At 37.3% G+C, this 26,126-nt stretch overlaps 1 protein-coding gene across 2 annotated transcripts in view; it reads right to left on the bottom strand.

The window, feature by feature from the left end:
- Positions 1 to 631: 631 nt before the first annotated feature.
- The window catches only part of LOC113060218 (phospholipid-transporting ATPase ID-like), a 40,471-nt gene continuing 14,976 nt past the window's right edge, over positions 632 to 26,126 (bottom strand). For both annotated transcript variants that reach the window (XM_026229119.1, XM_026229118.1), the window contains 27 exons: positions 21,229 to 21,287; positions 21,005 to 21,118; positions 20,640 to 20,738; positions 20,423 to 20,484; positions 20,137 to 20,209; positions 19,961 to 20,031; positions 19,788 to 19,867; positions 18,848 to 19,006; positions 18,688 to 18,776; positions 18,318 to 18,514; positions 16,704 to 16,912; positions 15,865 to 15,899; positions 15,592 to 15,760; positions 15,208 to 15,396; positions 14,311 to 14,426; positions 12,145 to 12,309; positions 11,951 to 12,062; positions 11,740 to 11,845; positions 11,416 to 11,644; positions 10,673 to 10,856; positions 7,553 to 7,776; positions 7,262 to 7,345; positions 6,914 to 7,159; positions 6,659 to 6,797; positions 6,308 to 6,438; positions 5,286 to 5,774; positions 632 to 1,945 (listed from right to left, as the gene is read on the bottom strand). In XM_026229119.1, coding sequence (XP_026084904.1) covers positions 1,847 to 1,945; positions 5,286 to 5,774; positions 6,308 to 6,438; positions 6,659 to 6,797; positions 6,914 to 7,159; positions 7,262 to 7,345; positions 7,553 to 7,776; positions 10,673 to 10,856; positions 11,416 to 11,644; positions 11,740 to 11,845; positions 11,951 to 12,062; positions 12,145 to 12,309; positions 14,311 to 14,426; positions 15,208 to 15,396; positions 15,592 to 15,760; positions 15,865 to 15,899; positions 16,704 to 16,912; positions 18,318 to 18,514; positions 18,688 to 18,776; positions 18,848 to 19,006; positions 19,788 to 19,867; positions 19,961 to 20,031; positions 20,137 to 20,209; positions 20,423 to 20,484; positions 20,640 to 20,738; positions 21,005 to 21,118; positions 21,229 to 21,287 — 3,929 coding nt within the window. In that variant the 3' untranslated portion in view covers positions 632 to 1,846. The remainder of the gene's footprint in view (positions 1,946 to 5,285; positions 5,775 to 6,307; positions 6,439 to 6,658; positions 6,798 to 6,913; positions 7,160 to 7,261; positions 7,346 to 7,552; positions 7,777 to 10,672; positions 10,857 to 11,415; positions 11,645 to 11,739; positions 11,846 to 11,950; positions 12,063 to 12,144; positions 12,310 to 14,310; positions 14,427 to 15,207; positions 15,397 to 15,591; positions 15,761 to 15,864; positions 15,900 to 16,703; positions 16,913 to 18,317; positions 18,515 to 18,687; positions 18,777 to 18,847; positions 19,007 to 19,787; positions 19,868 to 19,960; positions 20,032 to 20,136; positions 20,210 to 20,422; positions 20,485 to 20,639; positions 20,739 to 21,004; positions 21,119 to 21,228; positions 21,288 to 26,126) is intronic.

The following is a 26,126-nucleotide window of genomic DNA, read 5'->3' as shown; positions in this document are numbered from 1 at the left end:
CCATTCATTTGGATCATTTTCAAAATATTACTTTCATTGTGTCATGAAATGTAATTTAAAAATTATTTCAGGCGAGAATGTAGTTGTTTAAAACTCAAATCTGTGGTTTATTTAAAAATGTGTTTCGCCGATCCCGGAGATGGTGAGCTCCACGCGATCAGCGGGAGCTCAGTGATCATCTATCCGCCGAGAAGCAGCTTCACCTCGGGTAGATCTTCTGATATGTGCCGCTGGCTCTGATGTCTCTTTAGTGGTTAAACATAAAATATAATTTGTTGTGGGTAAATCTAACAGGTAATATTTGGTTTGTATTCAATTTGTTCAATATGTTAAAATGAAAATAAAAAAGGCAAATTGATATAATATTTAATTTCATTGTAATTGCTGTATATATACACATATACACTGAACTAAGTAAATTTCTGCAGCTGTTATTATGTTTAAATGAAAACGAAAGGAGGCAGTGGTATTTTTTTATATTAATTAGTTTTATTGTAAATGTACAGTGAGGAAAATTGCAGTAGCCGAGGCGAGCTGACTGATGTTATCAAGTACACTGCTGTTTGCAGATTTACTGGATTTGCATAATCGCGGACATCACACTCCCGAGTCGAATGCGCAAAGTCTGAACTACCGAGGATGCAAGTCCAAAATCAGCGTACTTTGTATTGAGAAACGCGCGCAGATCTATGTCACCAGTCTATTTGCCTAATCTTCCCGGTACTTAGACCACGGTGGAAATGTAGAAAGCAACAAGTCTGGGGGGAAAAAGTTCCTGGTATAATTGTTCTGGGTAATTTCGGTGGAAACGCGGCATATGTCAAGCAGTCAGGGTCGCAGCACCAACATGGTGCAAAGAAATGGATGAGAAAGAACGGGTTCATCCAGCAGAATTACGTTCTCACTGAGAACTATAGTGTTTTTATCACAGAACCAAATACATCTTAATGCTATTTTCAGCAGTGGGGAAAAACAAAAAATCTCTAGCCTTCTCTAACCGTACATAAGAAAGTTCACTTGCCTAAACTCACTAAACGCACTATTAACTTCTGAGGAACAAAAAACAAAAAGCTGACTCAGCAAAACAATATGCTGACAAAACGGTCCAAAAAGTAAGAGACCACAAGAAAGTCACTAAGAGATTAAAAAAACGGAAGAAAAGATAAACCACACAGAGACAATCCTTGACCTGACCAAGATTTCAAATGAACAAAATCAGACACTGAACAACCCAATGTGAATACAAAACAATGAACAAAAACACCTGATACTTCAGGTCATTTAGCTATCAGTAATATTTGTACAACTCTTACTTAAAACTGTTCATGTGCAGTGTATTAATATATTGTGATATGTATTGCTAAATGAATAGTAAAATATGAAAGAACGAAATGCTTTAAAGTATACATTTCAGATGTTTTTGTCTCCAAATTAAAAACAAATTAATATTACCATACATGTAAGTTTAACATAAAATGTAATTTAGCCTGTGAGAACAATTAACATAAGCTATTTGGATAGTCAATTAAATTTGAGCCTTGGCAACGCTATTTAGTGGTTTGTTGTCTGATAACTTGGCTAGAGTGGAAAACTCAGTCATAACCAGTCAAATAACATTATATCTGTCCTCCTGACTGACAGGAAATCTGATAATAAGCACAGTTCTTTTGCTCTCTGTATGCACACTTCTACATCCATTTCCATTTGTGTTTTAGTTCTAGCATGTGTTTACTCCCATACTGTCTGGGGCGCTGTCTTTCCTGCACATGTCCTCAGACAGAAACATGAGCACATGTCATAAGGTGTGAGCATCCCCATGAAGAATTCCAGTTGGACCATCTATCTATCACTCGCCGCTGGAAGTTTCTTCTGCTATAGGAGGTGGTCCAGGACTGCTGGCACCATTGATTCGAGCTCCGGTTCCCTTCCACACAAACGGTGCTTCCTAGAAGAAAGTATGAAAGGACTACTAAACAATAGAAAACATACAGTGATATGATCTACACTAGAATAAATGTGAAAAAAAAAACATTTGTCATCATTTACTCAACCTCATGTTACTACAAACCCAAAATGACTTTCTTTTGCAGAACACAAAAAAAGATATTTTGAGCAATGTTGATAACCAAACATTGACTTATAAGTCATACAAGTTTGGAATGACATAAGGGTGAGTAACTGACACTCTGCAGAAAAGATTTCTTTCAATTCCAATTTTTCTCAAGTATTAATCAAAAAGTTTTTTTTTTCCGGGAGAACATGGATTTAAGGACTTTTTCCCCTTTGCATTTAAGAGAGTAATAATGTAATGCCAGGGGAAATAATAATAAATAATTTGTGCTCATTTCTTATTTTTTTAATTAAATAGCATACTAATTTACAAATTATTCCGCAAATTTACTGTAGTTTGCCCTAAATTCCCCCTCGCAACTACAGCTATACTTTTTCTGTTCAACAGTGTGTCAACAACAGCTGCTGTCCTATCCCACAGTCAAGCTAAACATTTATAGATATCAGAATTTAAAGAAACTTTGCCACTGTGTGAGATATATGTCCAAAGAACAGGTACTGAAAAACATGCAAATGTGAAGATGGGGGAATAAATGTGAAACGAAAGATTTCAGATTTGAAACATTTAAATAACCATTGAAATTCAACCACCGCAATAATAAAGTCATTGATTTGTATATTGTGCATTAATAAGCTGAGTTGTAAGATATTTATTTGTATTGTTTTGAGTTTCTTATGGTTAACAAGGCTGCATTAATTTGATCAAGCATATAGACAGAATATTGTGAATATTCGAACAATTTAAAATAACAGTTTTCTATTTAAATATAATTTAAAATCTAATTTATTCACGAGTTAGCAAAGCTTATTATTATCAGTTTTGAAAACAGATTTGTGCTACTTAATGCTTTTTATCGAAACTGTGATACATTTCTTTCCAGTATTCTTTGATGAACGAAAGTTCAAAGATATTTGATTTTAATTAAACTTCTGAACTAATGTATACAAAACAATATAAGCAACATAGTGTTCTTAATTATTAGGGAACTGAGCTGAGACCACTACTACTTACAAAAGTGAGAAATGAAAGTGTTTTTAATAGGTCTGCTTCCTTCCGTTTTCTCTCTGGGGGAAATGTTCTTTTTCTTTCAATCCACAAAATTTTTTTTTGTTCTCCTACAGATTCAACCCTCTGCCCAGTGTTGTATAACACTATATTTGTGTATGTTTACTTGCACAAACAATGGCAATAACTTTGTAATACTCTTAATTAATGTTTGAAAATATAATTTACAGCACAATGCTATATTCATCGTTAGATCCACATCTACTCATATTCATATCAATCTCATCCAAACTGCTTCACCGAAAAAACTGGAAAACGCTGTTGTGTTGGCTGTTATGTGACGGCAATTTAACCTTTTACACAAATTCGCATGTTAATTCATGAGGTTGAATCCAGTAATTTATTAGTCAGTTACTTATTGATGCTTTTCTTTCCATCTTGAATGAAACTTTCATAATGCGTTTGTATCCAGTATAGAATTTAAAGCGCTGTTTTTCTGTCATTTTCAAAGATATGTAAAATATTCTGTGGCTTGGCTTGATACACAGTCTAATGATCTTACTAAATAAAATTGTAAACATCTTTTACCGTATCAAATTTTATGGCCCTTATTAGGGGTGCTCCGATCACGATCGGGCCGATCATTAATGCGCATCTCGTTAGTAAAGCCGATTCTCTAATCTAGCGGTAAATTCCATCAGGTGTGTGATTTCACATAGAGAAGCTGTTACTACACAGTAGGGCTGTCAACGAATATTTTAAATTCGAATATGTATTCGAATAGTAAAAAAAAAAAAAGAATTTCGAAGGTGAAAATTAATATTCGAATAAAACAAAAATGTAAAAAAAAAGAAAGTTGACGTGAAAAGTTGAACGTGTTGACGCTGAAAGTTGACGTGTCTTCATGGAAGATGCCAGCAAGTGCAGAGCCCAACTCGACCGCAGCAGAGAAAGTGAGGTAAAATTGTTGACCCGTGAGACAAAGTTGTATGAAAGCTATTTAAGATACAGTTAGCATACCATTCGACCACTAGCAACATGATGTCAAATCTCAGAAATGTGCACCCAAATGAGCATGGCATAATGTGTGGAACTCCAGCTAACAGTCAGGTCTTGACACTTAACGTTACTTTGCATCGCCCGCCACAAGATCTTTGTCTGCAACACGACAAGAGGCCATAACGGATAAAATAATTTCGTTCATTTGTAAGGACATGAGACCAATCAGTATCGCGGATGGGACAGGCTTCGGGGAGTTCTGTCAAGCAATGGATCCGAGGTTTGATTATTTATCATTTCATGTCAACGAAAAGTTCCATGTTTACCACAGCACATCTCGCTCGGAGCATTCAATGTCAGTTCTATATGCTGTAAAACTTCAATTAATACTAATAATATTTGTTTCAATCACTGAATGAAGCTTGCTATATTTGGGACAACAGTTGCAACCTTAAATTGCTTGCACAAAAATTTGTTTGTTCATTTAAACCATTATGCGCAGAGAACGTGAGGGTGAGAGAGCTTGAGGTCTGGAGTCTTGTCCATTTTCTGAACCTTTTTCCCCCCATTTAGTTGATTTCCTTGTTTTTGTGTAGGTAATACGTTGTCATATATGTTTACACTTAAATAGACTACCTATACAAGTAGTTATGTCTCTTTGTATTATTTTGTCCTGTTATTGATGCAATGCGCGTCATTGACAACATGCACAACCAGATGTTCGAATAGTTCGAATATTTGTGTGTTTTTTAGAGGGAATATTCGAACGTAATATTTTAGCAATTTTGACAGCCCTTACTACACAGAGCCGTTGTTAACTGAGAAGATGCACAAATCCAAGTTCATTTTCAGCGTTTGTTTGCGCATCTTCTCAGTTAACAACGGCTCTGTTTAGAAACAGCTGCTCTATGTGAAATCAGGCACTCTATGTGAAATCAGCAGCGCTCTACTAACGTGCAAGATGCAATTCACAAATGAACGGCAGGAAAAGTGATGTGAATATGATCATAATTTTATTTATTTGTGGAATTAATGTTTGTGTAACTGTAAGATTTATTTGTGGATCTCATTCTATTTATTTGTCAATATGTTTTTTGTTAATCTCTTTACATTTATTTTGGATCGTAATCTATTTAACTGGACTAATGCAACAATTCTACCCCGCTAGTATACAGTTTGTGCTTGAACTTGTTTTCTGATGTATATTTACCTGCACAGTTCCTGTACTATATTCCCCAACCTCTCTTTCAGGACTCCTAATTACACTGAGAGCGATATCATCAGGGCTGTGAGTGAGGACGTATTCATAACATGCTTGTCCTGCCTTGCCTGCTGGTGAGGAAGACGTGGAAAGGGGAGGGGCTTGAGAGGAGGCGGCACTGTCTTCTCCAGTGGGCGGGGTGTTCTGCATACCAGTGCTGTTTGCGTGTTTTTTCCTGCGAAGGGTATCGATCCAATTGCTACTGTGGCGAGAGGCGAATGAGGCAAGAGCCAGCGAGCTCATGCGCATATTTTTTCCTGATGTGATCAGCTCGCCGAAGCCCTCCTGATGCGCAAACGCATAACCGGAGCGTCGAGATCCACCTCGCCCCAAGCGACCAAGAGCACTGCCACTGGCTACTCCAGCTCCGCCCACTCCACGACCCACACGACCACAAGGCTTCTGCTTTTTCTGCAGCACAAGCTGAGTGTAGCGCACCTGCAGAAAGACGGTGAGAAAATAATAAAGGGTGGGGATGAGTGTGAGGGGATGACCAGAAACTAACAAATGTGTCAAACTTACTGATGTGAAACAAATATAATCTATGCTATAAATAGGAATATGCAATAATCAACCAACCATAACTATCTCATTGTCATTGATCAATGCTTGGGACCATTTAAACATTTATAATGTATTTAAAATAAATTCATAGAAATAAAGGCACTTATTTCATATTTTAAGTTATATTTATATATATATATATATATATATATATATATATATATATATATATTTTTATATATATATATATATATATATATATATATATATATATATATATATATATATATATATATATATACTACTTATACATACTCAATTCTTTTTTTGTCTAAGTATTGTTTAAATCTTGTTTTTACTGTGTGATGCTGAATGTTTGATTGAACAAGGATAATAACAGTTATAATAATAATTCAAAGATGGCGTGCAATTTAGGACAAACAAACTAAGGTCAAACACACACTTACGGTATCTGAGAGCTGAGGTTTAAGGTCCAGTTTGAGAAAGCGGAAAGCAAGGACTGGAGCAATGCAGATGACGGTAGCCAGAGCAATAGTTAACCACACCACTGGCTGCCCGAGTGTGTTATGAGCACTTCCTGTAGTTAATGAACACAAAGCACGCACAAAAAGAAAACAAAAATAAGCCACACATATTTATACTACTGTGTAACACACATTTAAATCAAATATATATGCTGTCTGCATTTGCAGATGTTACGCCTGATATACCTCGACACAAATACTGTAAAAACATTATCAAATGTGGGTTTCTATTTAAGATGGCAGGCACACAGTTGGGCCAAAGTGCTGACTCACCAAGGAAATGGAACTGCTTGGGGAAGATATTGAACAGAATGCTGGAGTGCATAGCGAAAAGGATAGTGAAGTATGTACCCAAAGAGCCCCATATAAAGAAGTGATTTATAGCCGTCCAATAACCCGTGTCCAGAGCAATCTATAAACAAATAGTAAAAAGCTTGGGCTATACAAAACCTTATACAAAAAATAACCGCAAACCATATATAAAGCAACAAGCACTACTTAAATGCTAATGTTTAATATTGGACTCACTTGGACGCTGACAACGATGACGAGGGCTGTTGCTGTAGTTACTGCAAAGGTTTGATAGTCTGCCAGCGGGACTCCATTGCTCTGTGTGGCGTGAGAGAGAACGCCGTACGGAATGAAGAAGAGAACCACGGACGTGTAGATTCCCTGCGCGATGCAGATGAAGAACTCTCGCTTGTTAAATAACAAGTTCAGCTGACCCGGCTCATACAGCTTCGGATACTCCAGACTCCTCTGTTCAGGAACATCCTGAGATAGACGAGGATTGAGGTAAGAGTACGTTTTATTTTATTTTTATTTTTTTTATAAAAGGTAAACAAAAAAAGATTCAGTATTTTATCTTTTTCTTACCTGATCGAAGAGGCCCATGGCCAATACAGGCAGCGATGTGTATACGATATTGTAGAGAGTGATGAAGTACTGGTCGTAGACAGTCTAAATGAAAGAATCACAGTAAACAGAGCCAAGGTTATGACATCACCTCATGCATGTGACACCAGTAACTCAGGACCAGTTTATATTAGAGAATGTACAACATTCAGTATTTTTTTTTAAACTTTACTTAAAGTATGGCTAAGGGAAAATCAAATAAGTAACTAAACTAAACAAAAACTTTTTAGCGCCTCTGAATAAATGTTCCACCTGCGCGGAGAATCCACAGAAGAACCCGAACCAGAAGTGCACCATAGTGAAGGCAAAGTTCTTGTAGAAGAAGTAACAGAGAAAACGGCACATGCGCAGATAGGACCAGCGTCCGTGCACCAGCAGAAGTCGCTGCAGGAAGCGAAACTGGGAAAAGGAGTAATCTGATGCCAGCACAGCCTGGATGCCCTCCTGACCGCTGATGCCCACGCCAATATGAGCTGCTGCAGAAGAAGAGAAACACACAATTGCAGATAATGCAGTTCAATTTATATATATTATATATGTATAATGTATATTTATACACAGGTGCATCTCAATAAATTAGAATGTCATGGAAAAGTTAATTTATTTCAGTAATTCAACTCAAATTGTGAAACTTGTGTATCAACGCACACAGACTGAAAGGGTTAGCTCTGTGTTCATCTTCAGTTCTCTCTTCACAGCAGTTCAGTCAGTGTACTGTTTGAGTAAATGAATTACTCCGGGATATTGGTTTGTTTTAACTCAGAGGGAGTGTCCGCCACATTAAAAAAGTTAACAGCTTAAGTCATTTGTGGATGTATGCGTATTGGAGACGAGAACCGTTTAAAACGATTCAGTTCGATTTGGTGAACTGGTTCAAAAAGATCCGGTTACATCGAATGATTCGTTCGCGAACCGGATATCACAAATTGCTTTGTTTTGAACTCTCTCTCAACAGACACGGAAGAGAAGACAATGCTGAATAAAGTCGTAGTTTTTGTTATTTTTGGACCAAAACACACACACACACTCACGCACACACACACACACACACACACGCACACACACACACACACACACACATTAAATGTGTAAAAGATTTACTGAATACCTCAAGTTAACAAATAAACTTTGAAACCCCTAAAAATACATTACATACATTTTTTCCACTCATGTTTCCACCCACTTCAGTTCCCCAGACAGTCCCTGGAGGCCAGTTTGAAATCCCCTGTTCTTGGGTATCAGTTGTCTTAGTGCTGCTCAAGTTCAGTTGCAGGTTAAGCTAAACTAATAAACATTCCTTAGACTAAAACCATAGATTTGGGGAAGTCCAAAATGATTTAAATCAGTGAAAAAGATTTGTTCTTCACACTAGTTCCACTGTCAAATAATCTGCAAACACCCACAGCATTAAACAAACAAAAGATGAAACATTGCTAATTACATGGGCAAGAACATGTGTGTGTGTGTGTGTGTGTGTGTGTGTGTGCGCTTGTAAATATATGGAGTAGGACAGCACAGGATGGTGTAAAGAGATTTAGATATAAACCACATCCTCCACATCTCATTCTTATCCATAATCACAGGAGCCTTTTGAAATTTAGTTGTGACACCGCGAGAGCCCACCAACAAAGTTCTGAGATGTTCTGCTCAGTTAATGAAAATGAAGAAACCACATGTAACAACAACAAACTGAACCGACTGAATGAATATCAATCATTTGGTTTCTCATGGGCACCTTTGCTTAAGCTAAAAAAGAAATCCAGAATGTTTGGGTATAAAAGAGTTGTTTGCCTCAAAAAGCCTTACATTTCATCCTCTCATAGTTCCAAGAGTAACAAAAAAAAAAAAGTTGTGGCTGAATATTGTACATACACCACACTTAACTTCAGGATTCTGGACTGTCTATGTTGTGTTTTGCCCCTGTTTCTGTTCTAGTGTTGCCTATTTTGGTCTCATTCCTGTCCATGTTTAATGTAATTAGTCATCCAATATACCTGTGTCTTCCCAATTATCCTGTGCATTGAGCCCCAGTCTGTGAAGTCTGTTTTTGGTTCTTAACGTCATTGTGCTACGTGTGTCCTGGCTACCCTGTGTTTCCTCCAGTGGAAAATTAAAGTTAATTCTTTGTTTCCTTGTTTCTCACAGAAGGCAACCCTGAATATATGAGCCTAACTGAATGAAATTAAAAATTTCTACAACATAAGCTGAATAAACTCAAGTTCCAAAATTAAATTAATAATAATTACTACATTACTATAATATACACTACAGTTCAAAAGTTTGGGGTCAGAAAGGATTTTTTTTTTTTTTTAAAGAAAATACATGTACTCATTAAATGTATTAAGCAGTGATGTATTAAACAAAAATGTTCTATTTCGAATAAGTGCTGTTCAGTATATTCAGCTTTAATAATAATAATTCATTACATTTATATAGCACTTCTAGGCACTCAAAGCGTTTACATAGTCAGGTGATATCTCCTCATCCACCACCAGCGTGCAGCATCAACCTGGATGATGCGACAGCAGCCATAGTACCCCAGAACGTTCACCACACACCAGCTTACTGGTGGAGAGGAGACAGAGTGATGAAGCCAATCAGCAGATATGGAGATGGTTAGGAGGCCATGATGGTCAGAGGCCAATGGGCGAATTTAGCCAGGATGCCGAGGTCACACCTCTACTCTTTTCGAAAGACATCCTGGGATTTTTAATGACCACAGAGAGTCAGGATCTCAGTTTAACGTCTCATTCGAAGGACGGTGCTTGTTGACAGTATAGTGTCCCCGTCACTACTCTGGGGTGCTAGGACCCACACAGACCACAGGGTGAGCACCCCCTGCTGGCCTCACTAGCACCTCTTCCAGCAGCAACCTAGTTTTCTCAGGAGGTCTCCCATCCAGGTACTGACCAGGCTCAGCTCTGCTTAGCTTCAGTAGGCAACCGGTCTTGGGCTCCATTGGCTCCATCGGTCTTATGGCTGCCGGCCAGCTTTGCCGTCACAAGAATAAATTACATTTTAAAATGTCTTAAAATAGAAAATAAATAATTTTCCCTTATATTACTGCATTGTAAAAATTAAAACTTGGTGAGCATAAAAGGCTTCTTTTAAGTTTTGTAAAGAATCTTACTAACCCTAAGCAATTGAATTGTAGTGTTTTTATATAATAGTTGCACAATAATAATTACAGTTTGTTATATTATGTTATATTATTAAGATTCTGATGGTCTGTTATTTATAGCTGTAACCAATCCTAGTATATTTGACTCAAAGAACCCCAATATGTGCATATCAAAAACAAACTGGCTGTCAAAAAGAAAGATTTATTCTCTTGGCAAAGACAAGTGTTGAACATTCCCCTCTTTCTCTTACTCTTTATCATGCTGACGTCATTGGCTCCATCTCCGATGGCGAGTGTGACAGCTTTCTTATGTCGTTTAACCAGTTCCACCACCAGAGCTTTCTGAAGAGGAGTCACTCTGCAGCAGATCACTGCTCGACAAGCACACGCCGTCTCCAAAAACTCACGCTCCATATCCGCTTCCAAAGCATGAGCCTGGTTAACAGAGACAAGAAAATATTTATTAATATCGCCGTTGAAAAAAACTTGCTTTTACCAGCCTAAGACGGTTCGCTGGTCTTGACTGGTCAATCAGTGGCCACTTGCATAAACTGCTTAGAATAGTATTAAAGATTAGTTATCCATGTTTTTTTCTGTAAGACTGGTCATAACTTTTTGAAATCAGTTATATAAAAATAAAGACTGGTCTAATTTCAATCCAAAAAAAGTAAGATCGATTACCACTTGGATAAGTGCTAGTTAGTCAAACTATTTCTTAAAAAACTATAGTGTCTACTGTATGTTTATGCAACTGACACCTGGATCTAGAGGGGTTTTGGGCACAACAACAAGCAAAACATCATTGCACCGACTTTAACAGCAGTATGAACTGATTGCAATATTTATATACTTTTAGATAATAATCTACATATCTGACGGACATTGGTTATGATCATCTTCAGTATCTCCTCTGAAGGCATCTTGATTAAATAGTAATTGAATTCATAATACTAAATTCCTTCCAGTTAGGCTCCTGAATGCTGCTCTCACTTACCAAGCTGTGTCCACTGATGATGAGGGCGAACTCTCCACTGATTGACTCCAGGAAGGAGGAGGGCGGAGCCTGAGGAGGCGAACATTTACTCTCATTAGAGACCCAGTTAGAAGCACCACCAGCTCCACATCCATTTCCAAAGGCACAAGCACCACCCCATCCCTGAGCTTCAACTTCTTTCCCTCCATCTCTGGTGCGCGCCGACTCCAGCATACGCTCTCTTGATTTCCTAAAAAACATAAAGAGGAAGAGAAAATGAAAAGGTCTTTCCTGAAAAACTTCATGGGTTGATGAATTTAAAGAATGGAAACATCAGCATTGTACCTGAGTTCTTCACGTACGCTTTGGACAGTGTGTCCATTGACAATGAAGATCTCTGTCATGTCATCTGTAAGCATCTTGCAGGAATAACCAATATTTACTGCAGTCTCTGTCACAGAAGGTGAAAAATACACGCTTAAGTTGTAGTCGTGTTAAGTAAATGGTAACAGCTGTGGCCAAGCCACATGACTTTTGATTTTGATGCCGATCTTACCCTGTTTGTCTCCAGTAAGCACCCAGACCTTGATGTTAGCCAGTGAGAGAACAGCAATGGTCTCAGGAACCCCGTCTTGCAATTTATCTTCTACAGCTGTGGCCCCCAACAGCTGTATCACGTATTAAATATTTTATATTATTAGCAAGAAGACTAAGGAAACAAAACAAAAGGAATTGGACACACAAACACACCATCATGTCCTGTTCGATCTCCTCATAGGCTGCAGACAGCCGGTCGTCTCTGCAGTCTGTGGCTTTATCAGCTCCGTTGAACCGCTCTGCCCACGCCTCCCACTGCTCCTCAGACAGATCCCGATAGGCCACTGCGAGCGTCCGTAAGCCATCAGCTGCATACTCCTACACATATCCCAACATCAGCTCATGATCCTACCACTTTTTAATGGGTTTTATGGGTTTTATTTTGTTTTGAGAACCATTGCATATGACAGATAAACTATTATCAAACAAAAACTTAACCTAGCATGAAAAGCTGCTAGTCTATGATGGTTACACAAGGTTGCAACAGTAAAAACAGTAATATTGTGAAATATTATTACAGTTTAAAATAACTGCTTTCTGTTTTGATACTTTAATCAAAATTGATACTTTCTGTTTTTGATATTTCATATTTTAAAACAGTGGTTCCCAAACTTTTTCAACTCGCGGCCCACACAACCAAACACATATGTTTGCGCGGCCCACTTCAAAAAAATTAACTGACCCCGCTATTGTTGGGTTAATAACTTAGTACTCAGAAGCTAGATTTTAAACTGTATTTATTGAATAAACTAGGGCTGTGCGATATGGACAAAAAAAAAAAAAAAAACTATCGCGATTTTTTTGATCAATTTTGGAATTGTGCTTTTACAGTCATAAATGTATTCAGGATTAATTTGAAACATATTTCCAAAAGAAAACCAATCAGAGCTTTATCAAAAAGTTGTAACATCTCTAGAACAGACATAAGTCAAAATTATCACTGAAGATGTAAAAAAATGTATAGACTTGTGGCAAAAAAAAAAAAAAAAAAAAAAAAAATCCTGTATACAGGGACTTTTTTTTCTTTTTTGCCATGCATTGTTCATAGAGCTCATTAATTGTAGCGGTGCCTCGGGTGTTTGCAGTGTGTATACAGTATGTGTATGCGGTCAGCAGTGAGAGCGCATAAATATAACGCGAAAGCACATTAAAATAATGCACGAGTGCGAATCTCTCTGTTCGCAGCAGATTTCCTTTGCTCTGTCACAAAACCGGTCGTGCTTTCTCAGATACACACTGCTTTGCGAGGAGAGAGTGTGCACACTTAAAACGTGTCTCCTCTCACTTAAACTGCATCCTGTTCACTAACAAATTCACTCTATGCTCATGTGTTAGACATGAATTATTTTCGCACGTTTTTATTTCTAGCCTTTTACCGCAGTGAGAACGCTCTGATCCGTCAACATTGGCTCAGAAAAAAGGCGCATCACAGACAGTGTGTGAACCTGGAGTTAGGCATATGCGCACGCTCAAATCGTGATTTTAGGACGTTTTCTTTTAATCGCACAGCCCTAGAATGGACTGGAAATGAACAGAAAATAATTGGCGGCCCACCTGCAATACCACTTTACCCCCTAGTGGGCCGCGGACCACAGGTTGAAAACCACTGTTTTAAAACATAATTTATTCCTGTGACATAAAGCTGAATGAATTTTCAGCAGCCATTACTCCAGTCTTCACTGTCACATGATTCTTCAGAATTCACTCCAATATCCTGATTTGGTTCTCAAGAAACATATAGAAACATAAACGTATAATTCTCTTAAAAAATAATAATAATTTTGACCCCTATTACACTGTATAAAATATATTATAAATAATAATATTCCTGTAATTAATATTATGTTATAATATATTTTTAAATACTGAAATACTGATTCAAACCTGTTATTTGAAAAATGACCAAATAAATATTTTTCTTCATACTACAAATGTTTTGGTCTCAAACCTTTTACCTTCGTAGTTATATCTTCTCCCTTACATAATGATCGCTAAAATTAGGCTACCTTCGCAACCCTGCCACTTGCAACCACATTTTATTTACATATTTATTTATATATCATTTAAATTTGTATTTATATTTTATTATTAAAAATGTTTTTTAACTGCTACAAATAACTATTTCAGAACAAAAGTCCCATACAATGTTCAGTTATGTAAAAGTACAACTAACAGGTTTTTATTACTAGAAACATCCACAAGAGGGCTCTGTGGTTTGTCTTATAAACACAGCAGCAGACTGTGGGTTCTAGAGCTTTAGAACTTCATACAAACAACAGAAAACACAAAATAAACACATCTGAAACAGCAAACACTCACATTGAGATGGTCTGAAGTGATATTCATTAGCTCATGGCTGCAAGAGTGAAGCCTCTCGAAAAGCACAGTGTCAGCGCCCTTACAGTACAGACGGATACGGCCCGCTGGATTCCTCACTAAAACACACACACACACACACACACACATTCAATTACAGATAGTGCTTGCGCCTCTTCAGTGATGGGAGAAGCTTTTTTTTCCCATTTGGCAAAAACTAACAAAGTTTTATAAATCATAAATCAAATTATCTTAGTTTAAAGATATTTTGAATATTGTTAAGGGGAAAAATGATTAACAAAACTGATAAAGAGATAGTTCTGCAGTGCACTCAATAAATCTCTCTCACTTCTCTTTGTAAACACAAACTAAATGCACATAAATGACAACATGCAAACACAAATGAAATGCCTGCTGCAATGTAAACACCACTTACACAAACTTAAAGGTCATAATTCAACATTATGAAAGGGTATATGACACACACAACACTTTCTGTATTGAATTGAGGGCTAATGTTGCACTTATTTATGATGCTTGGCAGAGCTGTATTATGCTGTATCCATATTTCTCAGTCTTAAGGGAATTTACCCGCTCTTTCTCTATCACACAGTGCTAAACCATCTGGCATCACAGCCAAAATAATGTTTAAAAACTGTACACTCTGGACTTTGCCACAGTTCACTGCATAAAAAAAGTATGTGTTTGTAGTTAGCTATAGTTTGGCCTCAAAAGTTAATCAATCTGACAAAACTTTACTTTAAAAAGACAAAAATGATATAATGTGGAGGCTTTCTCATATTTGTGACATATTGCATATTGTGCTTTTTACAAATACACTCAAATATTTTTTTTTTTTGTTATGTCAGTTGCAGGAATGTGCGTGTGTGCTTGTGTTACCTATGACAGACATTCTTTTGCGGATGTTATTGAAGTCCAGGATGGCGAGGAGTGTGTATGTGACCGCTTTGCCGAGCTCTTGTGTGGTGACTGTGCCGGGTGTGCGAGAGCGGAACACAAAGCCAAAGTTACGTGCAGCTGTTACTAACGCCCCCTCATCTGGAGACTGAGCCTTATACACCAGCACTCCTTCAGGTGGTGAAAGACAGAGGAAATAAGGAGGACAATAATGAGATAAAATAATCATATTACAATCCAAAATTACTATATCATTTCTAACAATATTAAAGTCAACAGCTTCCCCAAGTCAACTTTATCTAAACTCTTCCACTGGATGAAACAGCTCTCTGAGTAAGGCAGATAATCGTTTTTCCAGATCCTTACCCTCCTTCTTCTCCTCGCTCATGACCGTGTGGCAGAGAGACAAGACCCGGAAGAATTCATGCACTGCTGGTTCTCCCACCATCACCGCCTCGAGCAGAGACTGGTCGTAGAAACAGAAGTCCCGGTCTGCTAAAGGGTTCCAAGCACTGAAGTCCAGGGGCTGGACCCTCTGAGAACAACAGATTAAATTAACTCTTTCTGAGCAACAGTAATGACAAATGAAAATGAGAAGAACTTCTTTAATTCCACAAAGTGAATCATGGATGCGCTGACCTTCTTCTGAGCTCCCAGAATGTCCATCACCTCACCTGTGAAACGAGAGAAAGAAACCGAAACGAGATCTGTAACAAACCTTATACATTACAACATATTTCTCAGTGTATGGTGTCGATGCTGTTTGTAGTAAATCTGCAACTCTGCTAAAGAATTTGCATAGTTTTATAAATATAAAAATATATATTTCATTAATTATCATTTATTGTTAGTTTTTCTATCAATTGTCTATTTATATAGACTGCATTGTTCAATTCAGTTCAAGTTTATATGTATAGCACTTTTTACGATACAAACCATTGCAAAGCAGATTTACAGAAAATTACGTTTCTACAATATTTAGTAGTAGCTTATCAGTGGTGACTGTCAGTTTATGTGCATATGACAAGAATTTATTCATGACAAGACGTAGTCAACCAGATGATGAACACTATTAACAGTAATTATTATATGATGTAATCACACTTGTAGCAATATTTGTTAGTTCTGTGTGTTGTTTCAGGGTAAGAATCATCTGAGGTCCTCTGAGGGATTGGCATCATCTCCTCTAAGTTGTATAAATTATTTGAAAAAAGAATGCGTTTTTTAAAAAACTGACCATGAACACATGTTAGACTGCACCCCATAAACACAATCAAGCCTAGAAGAAACCACCCCTTTCATTGATTGGTAAGCAGCTGTGTAATAAGCAAGGTTAAATACAGTCAGCTGGTCATTATTACAATATTAATTTACAATATAAAGCACATCAAAATGATACAAGACTCATTTTTATATGATAATGGCCCAGCTGCTTGCACATTATACCTTGACTATAACTGCCATGTGCGGTTTCTCACCGTATGCGCGACCGTTGATGGAGCACTTGTTGAAGGTCATGATGTTCTGGGTGAGTGTTCCTGTCTTGTCACTGAAGATGTACTCCACCTGTCCCAGCTCTTCATTCAGTGTGGTGGTCCGTGCCTCCGCTGCTGTGTTACTACGGCTACAGAACATGCGCCGGTCCCAATTAATGAAATAACTGTGACCCAGACGAATCACCTCCACACTAAGAGATTCAGACAGATGGAAAGAGAAACAGACGGAGGGTTGTCAAAATGCAAATATGACCTACTTTTCAGTAGAATCACTTAAATTGACGGCAGACCTCTGACCACAAGGCAAACACAACAAAACAGTCACACAAAAACACACAATACAGTTTTCTTTTTCTAAAGACATAGGTTATTTAGTATGCAGCTGAAACAGACAATGGCATAACAGTCTACCAGACCATTAAAAGCTAGGTTTAATATGATTAATTTATATAGACTTTACGAATCTGCCATTTAAAACTGTCATTAAAATGTGATTTTGGGTATGTGTGAGCTGTGCCATGGTGCTGCTCAGTGCCATGCTGCAGGTCTTCCTGTCCGAGTCTGTACCAGTCAGAGGTGGGTTACATTCACTGCAGTTAGAGCTCATTCAGAGAGCTGGTTCAGAAAGGTTCGGTCAGGATTTTAGTGGGTTATATGAGCTATGATATACAGGAGGCTGTTGTTATGTCAGAGAGAGAAAAAGGGGAGTCTATGGGGTCTAACTCTTACCTGTTAGGAAAAGTCTGAAGAAACATGAAAACAACAAAATAAATCAAAATAAAATACACAGCACAGTATCAAGCATAAAACCAACTTAAGCTAGTACTTCAAACACACACAAACGCACACATACACACACACACACACACAAACACAAAAGAATCTAAATCAAAGAAGAAAAGTAGATTTTAAAGGGGATTTTTAATAGGTGTCTCAAGACTTTTTAAAAAGAAATGGAGCAATAGATAAACTATTATTTAACAAAAAAAAAAAAAAAAGTAGCTAGTCCTTAACATATCAAATGTTTGTATCACTCCCTTAAAATTCTACATTTTGTCATGTTAGGAATTTTAATGCTTCAACTTTATTTCATTTAGCCGACAAGGCAACATTTCAATTTTCAGATTTTCATCTAATATCAATATGTTTTTTCTTTATTTCAGTTAACGAAATATGAATATAAATATCTCTCTAGTTTAAGTTGTTGTTAAAAACCATAATAGAACAAAAGCATCATTTTAAGGTAAACAGTTAAACAATTCGAGTAATTGTAGAAAAAAGATTTTTTGGAATGACTATAAATTTAATACTTAGTGATGTTTATCCCTAGAAAAAAAAAAAAAAAACATAAATAAAAAATCATAATAATAAATTGGATAACATAGTTGACATGCTTCATATAAAATAAATAAGAAATAATACAGCTTATATAAATTTTACATTTATGTTCAAACCATGATGATTATTAGTTTTTTTATGTTAAGCGTTTCAGATCATTTTCTACTGTATATATTTTTATCGTATTCATGGTGTCATTTGAACAGTTTTCTTGGGATAATTAATCGTTCTTCCTCTCCTTATCTTGCTCTCTCTCACCTGACATAGAGGGAGATGGGCACGACTGTGTTGAGGATGATGACATATGACCAGAAAGACAGGAAGGCCGAGAACAAGAAGTTGTCCACTGGTGGGTCCCAGGGAAGGAAGCTCTGGAACAGAGCACCCACTTCTTTCTCCCAAACTGCATTTCCTATGGCCAAGATCACTCCCATACACACCAGGAACCCAAAAATCTGAGGAGGGAAAATTACTAATTACTGATTCCAGACCTTGAACTGTATGCTTATTTATATACAGTCAGACATTTCTTGGCAGAGTTTATGCTGTTTATCTCTTTCAGTACCCAAATCTTCCGAACTTCAGCAGGGGTTTGTAAATGAGTGTGTGTTTGTAAACAGATTCTCACCCACAGCACCAGTGTATTCATCAGTCTGTCTATACTGGTCCGCTTGAACTTGGTCCGTCCGCTGTTCTGCATCAGTTTGGTGTCAGGACCTGAGGTGCAAAATCATAATTAAGACAGGTTAAACTGAAAAAAAATCACACACACACACACACACACCAACCTGCGAAAATAACAAGGCCATAGCAGCTCTCTGTGTTGCGCAGTACGCAGCCGCGAAGCAGCATGTTCTGGTTGCTGAGGGGGTATTTACAGTCTTTCCAATACAGAGTCCCACAGAAACGGTCAAGCTTGTTGTTGGGAGGCTCACACACCACTTCTCCTGCACATACACACAGAGATACAGGAGGAAAAAGAAGGTCACACATATTCGAAACATCGAAACAGTACCATTTTATATAATAGGTGTTATGAGCAACTGTTCAGCATCCTGGGTCTCTGCACAGCTTGAGTGCTTTGGAATGGTTTGTTGTTCTTTAAAAACAGGAAGTGTGGGTGGTCTGTGCCGACACAAGTTTGATGGTGTGTGTGTGTGTGTGTGTGGCAGTATATTGTGTTGGGTGTTAAAGAATTGTTGCTGAGAAACTATCCACCACATACATTACATTCCACACACTTTGACTGTATCTTTGGCTCTCTCTCTCTCTCTCTCTCTCTCTCCAGTAAACTAACTCAAAGTAGGGTCAATAATTTGTTTAACTTTTTTATTTTTATTCTAGAGGTTTTTATTCACTAGTCCTCTAGATTTTTTAAGAAATGTCAAAAATGTTATTTATAATTTAATTTAATTATACATTTAATTTATTCATCTATACATTTTATTTTATAAATTATACATATTTTTTATTTATTTGACTAAATTTGTGTGTGTGTGTGCTGTAACCTATTTGCATAATTCCTTTAGTGAATGCCCTGACTGAAAATAAGCAATTCCTTACTGCCTTTCTATTTTTGCTCCATAAACTTCTGCAAATCTGAAACATATTATCAGTTCACAAGATTGGTCAGCTGTCTCCTTTTCTTACTAATTCACTTTCTCATTTCCACTCTATGCTAACTTTCACATCTGCGCTCAAAACTGGAGCGCATTCAAAATCACATACCATCAAACTGGGCCAGGTTATTAGGATCTCCCAGCTCTGAGGTGACAGACAGAGACTGACGCACCTTCATGTTCGTTTCGCTGTGGCAGAAAAATAACGACGTTGTGTGGAGCTGCTCTGAAAACATTAAATCATGTTAAACAGCAAATTCAAGAAAACAAACACAGGCATACCCATCCAGTTCTGCAGTTTCAATGTAACAGAGGCTATGTGGTTCACTGCTGGACAACAGGAGCAGGTCAGCCTGTAACACATATACAGTATTCAGCAGTGGTATTATTAACTAAAACTATTAACACATTTGAAAATAAAGCTAAAATAAATCTATATATATATATAGAAAACTCACTGCCACAAACTGATTGTTCTCCAGTTTGATGATGTCACCCACTCTGACATTCATCCATTTCTCCTTCTGAAGTCTAAGAAAGTGAAAAAAAAGAGTATAGGATACTTATTAATGCTTTGTGATTGTTGGAAAAAGAATCTTTATGATATAAAAGCATGCTTTTATGTCATGAACATTCACTATCTTGCAAGCAACAGCTCGTACACATTTATATTTCTTGTAAACAGCAGATGTTTTCTTGGAAACATCATGTAAAAGGAAGCGTGCATATTAATATGAGACTCACATGCCACCGATGAGGACCTGAGACTGACGGTTATTCACCTGGTTGTCACTTTTGTGACGAAACTGTGGGATGAACAGAGATGTGTGTGATATGTGTCTGTTTTTTTGCGTGGTAGTTGTGGTGTGATAGGTCACTGTTATAAGCATAACTATATTTCTGTGTGTAGAGGAGTTTGGGAGTTACAGTAAGTCACCGCATGTGTGCGTGTGAGACTCACATAGTCATCGGTGGCATCTTTGACTGCAGTGATGCTCAGCACTAGCACTAAAGGCACAATGGTAGTGAACCAGGATAATGAGGAGATCTGTGGAATCAACTGAGACAAGAACATACACACTATTACACACATTTTTAAAGCCATTTGTATAATATACTAATGCACCAACTAGTAATTAATGTGAACATATATTCAAACAATCTGCCAAAATAATTGTGGCATTCATGTTCTCACTAACGGCAACCTTTAGGCCAGGAAGAATATCGGCATGGTCACAGCCATGATTTGACGTTTACAAACTAACTTGCTTTTCTCTCTACACTTGTAATTATCATTTGAAGTAAGAATTCATTCGAAGTATATACCTGCAGTATGAGAAGAAACAGGAAGTAGGTATTGGCAACTTCCTGGAACTGCTCAAACAAGTTGACTGGGAGGAAGGTAATGATGTTGTACTTAGAGGTCATGATGCAGTTGCTCTGTGAACAGTGAAAGAGATGATGGGGAGAGGTGAAGGAGCGGTAGAAGAAAACTGTACACTTAATTTATAAGTACATTTATGATGTATGAGGTTATATGTGTGGCTTACAGCATACTGGAACTTCTCATTGTACTCTCTATCGTTGGCCCGGAGTCTCCTTTCCTCCTCTGTGAAGAAAACAAACTTGTGTATGTTAAGTCAGAAGACTTTCTCACTGGCTTACAATAAACACACTGCTCTGCTGTGCTGTTATTAGTCACTGCAATGTATGATTACCCTAGAGAGAAAAAATAAACAGGAAGCCATGCTCAAGAAACACATGCAATATATGCTTTATGTTTGCTGAGAAAAAAGTTTGAATTAGCTGAGCGCACAAGTCACACACCACCTGCATATATCATGCAGTAACAGGGGAATACCGTAGCTTTCAGTTCCCCATGAAACAAACTATACAATCACAGGGACATGTCAGTGCTGAACGCCAACTTTAATCAAATGAGATGTGATGATGGCTGTAGTTGCGAAGTCGAGCGCAACACAACAAAGAAGAAGGAAGTCATGGCTAATTGTAGTGCGACAGATTAATTCCTGCATTATGAGGCTGAAAACGGGACTGTTACAGAATTGACTGTGGTTAGCATACAGTCATGAACCTGCTGTTTTCACTTCTGTTGAAAACGAGACTTACAGTTTCAAGCTCACACGAAGCTCTTAACACCGCAGTGTTTCCAGCCAGACTGACACATAAGACACAAAAACACACAAAGTAGTAAATAAACACACCAGCTTGTATCTGAGAAAAGCTCTTTCTTTTGGGTATCTCGTCTTTTGACAGAAATTGCATAAGATGGCTCTGTTGGATTTACTTTGCTCTGTATCTGTCACATCCTGTGCGCACAGCTGCACAGTTTTTTTTTGTGCTGGGTAATGGCCATTCAGTTTGACAGCCTGTCTGTCTGTATGTGCGTGTGTGTGTATGTGCATCATCATATCATATTATCCATGGCTGACTCGCTGCATCTGTGTGATGGAGACACATTTCTAAGATCTAGACCTGAATGAATTTCCAAACACTCTACTAGATTCTGTTGGCTAGTACTGTTTAGCTGATGGACCAAGGAAGTGTTGAGCAAAATATCTCAATCAGATCTTTTCTCTGAATGAAAAAGCAACTGAAACTCACTCTTATCTCTCTTCCTCACCCTCAACATAACCTTTCACAGTAAGTTAAAGCATTTGGTTGGTCTGATTTCACTCCGTGCTGCTGTAAAATTGATGAGTATCTTCTTCTAAAATAAGAAAAAACTAATCTCGTTATTCAATGCTCAGAAGTGAGAAAAAAGAGGTCTGATAAATGGCAGAGAACTGCATCTGCACCATTTACACATGCATCAAAAGGTCAAACCCATAAACCCATGCATGCGAATAGATACAGCCAGTCTGTTTCCTTCTGCACCGAGACCTTCACACCTGCTCTGGTCCTCTGCTCAGTCATCGAGACTCTCTCTGCCTGTGGTTTCCTGTTTTAAGACAGCTTGGCTCTCTCATATTTCGCCGCTATAATAGCTGATTTATATGCACTGCCCACATAGCCAACACACAGTAACACACTAAAGCAAGCACTTTAAGCTACAAAAAAAAAAAAAAATCACATCAGCAAAAATGCCACTGGGGCAGTACCCTTAAAAGTACACCTTTGTATTCTAAACTGTATGAGGCCTAATAGGCCAGGCTACTAATATGTACTCTTAAAGTGATAGAACATTCTGTCATCATTTTCTCACCATCATGTAATTTAAAACATGTATGACTTTCTTCTGCAGAACACAAAAGTTGGTATTTTGAAAAATGTCATTTTATTTTTGTCCAAACAAAGAAAGTCACTGGAGTCTAATGTTGTTTGGACCTCAATGTTGTTCTTTTTTTTTGTTCCACAGAGAAAAGCAAATCATGCAGATTTGGAAAGATACGGTGAGTAAATGATGACATATTTTTGGGCGGTTAACTATTCTTACAGTAGGTACCATTCCTTGAGTCATATAGGTGCAGACTGAAATAAATAAATAAATAGAACATTATTGTGCGTTAGTGTGGAGCTAATATAGTTATTGAAACAGTTATCTTTTTATTTAGTAATCTTGATAAGAATGGACCTTAAAACTTTTATTCTCAGCGTTTGTAACATTTTGCATCTCCATCGGTAGCTTAGAAATGAGTCATACTGTAAGTTTATATCAGCTTAAGTTTGATCTTTTGCTTGTGAACATATTATTTCCGAGTTATGCAATCCTTGTGAATTTTGCTCACAAATAAAGAACATTGTGTTCCAATGATAATACATGATACCTGTATGTGTCTAAATTCTAAAGAATTTTCAGTGAAACACGATACAATGTTTGGAATATTTCCATCTGAGACTTTAACCTAATCTCAAGTGGTTTTGTATACTAGTTTTCCATATTTTATATGAGTTGAAGGATCAGTCCTTGGAGTGTTAGTGTTCAGAAAACTCTCTCACTCTTAGTTGACTGAATAGCAACTCCTAATTGTCATTTTTGACACAGGTTGCACTATTTCTTGTATACCCAAATACATTTTCAAATAAAACTGCTATTTCAAGATCATGATCCTAAAAAATTTAGCATTCTGATGTCCTTAATACTGTACATAAAAAGTAATCTATGGTAGTATCAGTATCAAAGTATCAAACAATTAAATCGCTGAAAGGGGCCCTCGTACCCAGAGCCACCTCCACCCAGTAGGCTTCGGAAATCAGTGAACGTTGGGGAACTTGCTTTTAAAGTGGTAAATATTGGAGGAATTTGTCAAAGTAATTTATATGTTTACTTACTACATATTTCCTGCTACCAGCTGGTGGTGCTATGACAATAACTGAATATTGGCATGTAGATGTCTTCAGGCCAGGACTTTTATCAAACACGTGAAGTTTGGTGCAGATCAAACATGGTATGTTTGAGTTAGTTTAAAACATAAAATATCCTGTTGCCTACGGGTGGTGCTATGATTATAACTGAATATTAGCCTTTAGATGTCCTCAGGCCAGGATTCTTATCAAATATGTGAAGTTTGGGGCAGATTGGACAATGTACGCATGAGTTACAATAACTTCCTCTTTCAAGGCATTAGTGTAAAATGCTTTAACACTTAGTAAGTTTTGCTAGCATGTTTAAGCATGTTTCTAGCTTGTTTAGCACTTATTGGCTTATTTTAGTGTGTTGCTAATAGTGCATCACTTCCAGCTAATAGTACTGTCACTTCCTGTTGAGAGCAGGTGGCGTTGTGACTATAACTGAATATTGGCATGTAGATGTGTTCAGGCCAGATCTTACTGAACATTTTGAGTATAGGGCAGAATGGACATTGCATGCCTGAGTTACAGCAACTTCCTTCCTAATAGCATGCTTTAGCAAATTAAACATGTCCCTTCCTGTTGCCAGAAAGTAGTGTTGTGACTATAACTGAATATGGGCATGGAAATATGATCAGGACAGAACTCCTATCAAACATGTGAGTTTGAGTTACAGCAATTTCCTATTTACCGGCAAAACATTTGTCAGGCAACCAGGGACAAGCCCTTCAATGAAGATCTTCGCAATTTAGCATGGCAAATGCCTTCTGATTACACTCACCAAATTTTAAGTTGATCAGATAAAAACTGTAGGAGGAACGATTGGTGACCGTGCTCTAATGAAGAGTCTTAATTCAACTCACTTCATCTTCCCTAAATCTGTATCTCTGCTTTCAGCCATCCTTACCCCATCTCCTTCCTGTCCCATCGCTCCCTCATTCTGTACTCATTCTCTATGCCTTAATTTTCTCCTCTCATCCTCAAGGTCACAACTTTCTTTTCCCCTGCTTGTGGTTATCTGTTATACTCTGTTATCAGTCCTGATGGAAAATCACACTGCCGCTGCCATTCTGAGAGTCTGCATGATGACATAAAGGCTTTTTCCGTTGGTGGGTCTGGTTCCATCCGGAGAGCACCTCAGCAAACTGTGCCATTAAGCATTTTTAATACAGCGCCCTTACTAATACAGCCAAGGACAAGGGATAGCCGCAGTGAAACACTGCTTTTAGAACATTTCTCAAAAACAGTCTCGTTGACAGAGAAGGAATGGTTGTTGTTGTGATTCAGCATACTGCCAAGGACATCCGCTACACTAACTCACAAATCTGTGTGAATTCAAACAGACCAGCAGTTATGGATGTGCAGTGATGCAATACGTCTTGCGTAAGCTAGTGCTGCATTGATGGACTATTTTGAATGCGAAGTGGAGTTGTGACTTTTATTATCAAAGTAAAATCAAAGTATATTGGCATAGGCCTGATTTATTTATGTATTTGATTTATTTTTGCATGTATTTGATGTAAAATCTAAAATATTGTGAAATATTATTACAATTTAAAAGAACTGTTTTCTATTTTAATACATATCAATTTCTGTTTTATTGTGGTGATGGCAAAGCGATATTTTATATTTAAAAACGTTAAGCTCTTTTTCCCTCTTCTTTTTTTTTTTAAATAAATATGATTAAAATAAGACACTCACATTAATTTCTGGTTATACCACATTTTCTTGAAAAATTCCATTACAAATTAATGGTCTTTTATACAACAGGAATACAATAAGTATAAAGAAACTGGCACACGTTATAAAGTGTGAAGAATAAAAAGTTTAATACACTTCGATGTGACTAAAATAAATGTTTAAATAACTTCGTATAATAATATTATATTTAGTTAATATAGATTGTTCTCAAGTTAACACCAGCTTAGCCTGGTGATATAAAAGAATACAATCAATTGCAATCTTTCAGACAGGTCTCAAAAACAACACACATTTAACTATAGTGTCAAAGTAGCACTAAAGCACCAATGAAGGTCCTGTTGTCTCCACTATTTCAAAGCATTTGTCTCATTTAATGTCTAAAAGAGACAATCCGCAGGCTCAAATTAGCCTCTAAGTGGGTGAGCTAATTGCTACT

Source organism: Carassius auratus, chromosome 41 (genome assembly GCF_003368295.1).
Source record: "Carassius auratus strain Wakin chromosome 41, ASM336829v1, whole genome shotgun sequence".
NCBI lineage: Eukaryota > Metazoa > Chordata > Actinopteri > Cypriniformes > Cyprinidae > Carassius > Carassius auratus.
This window is presented reverse-complemented; position numbering and strand designations above follow the sequence as displayed.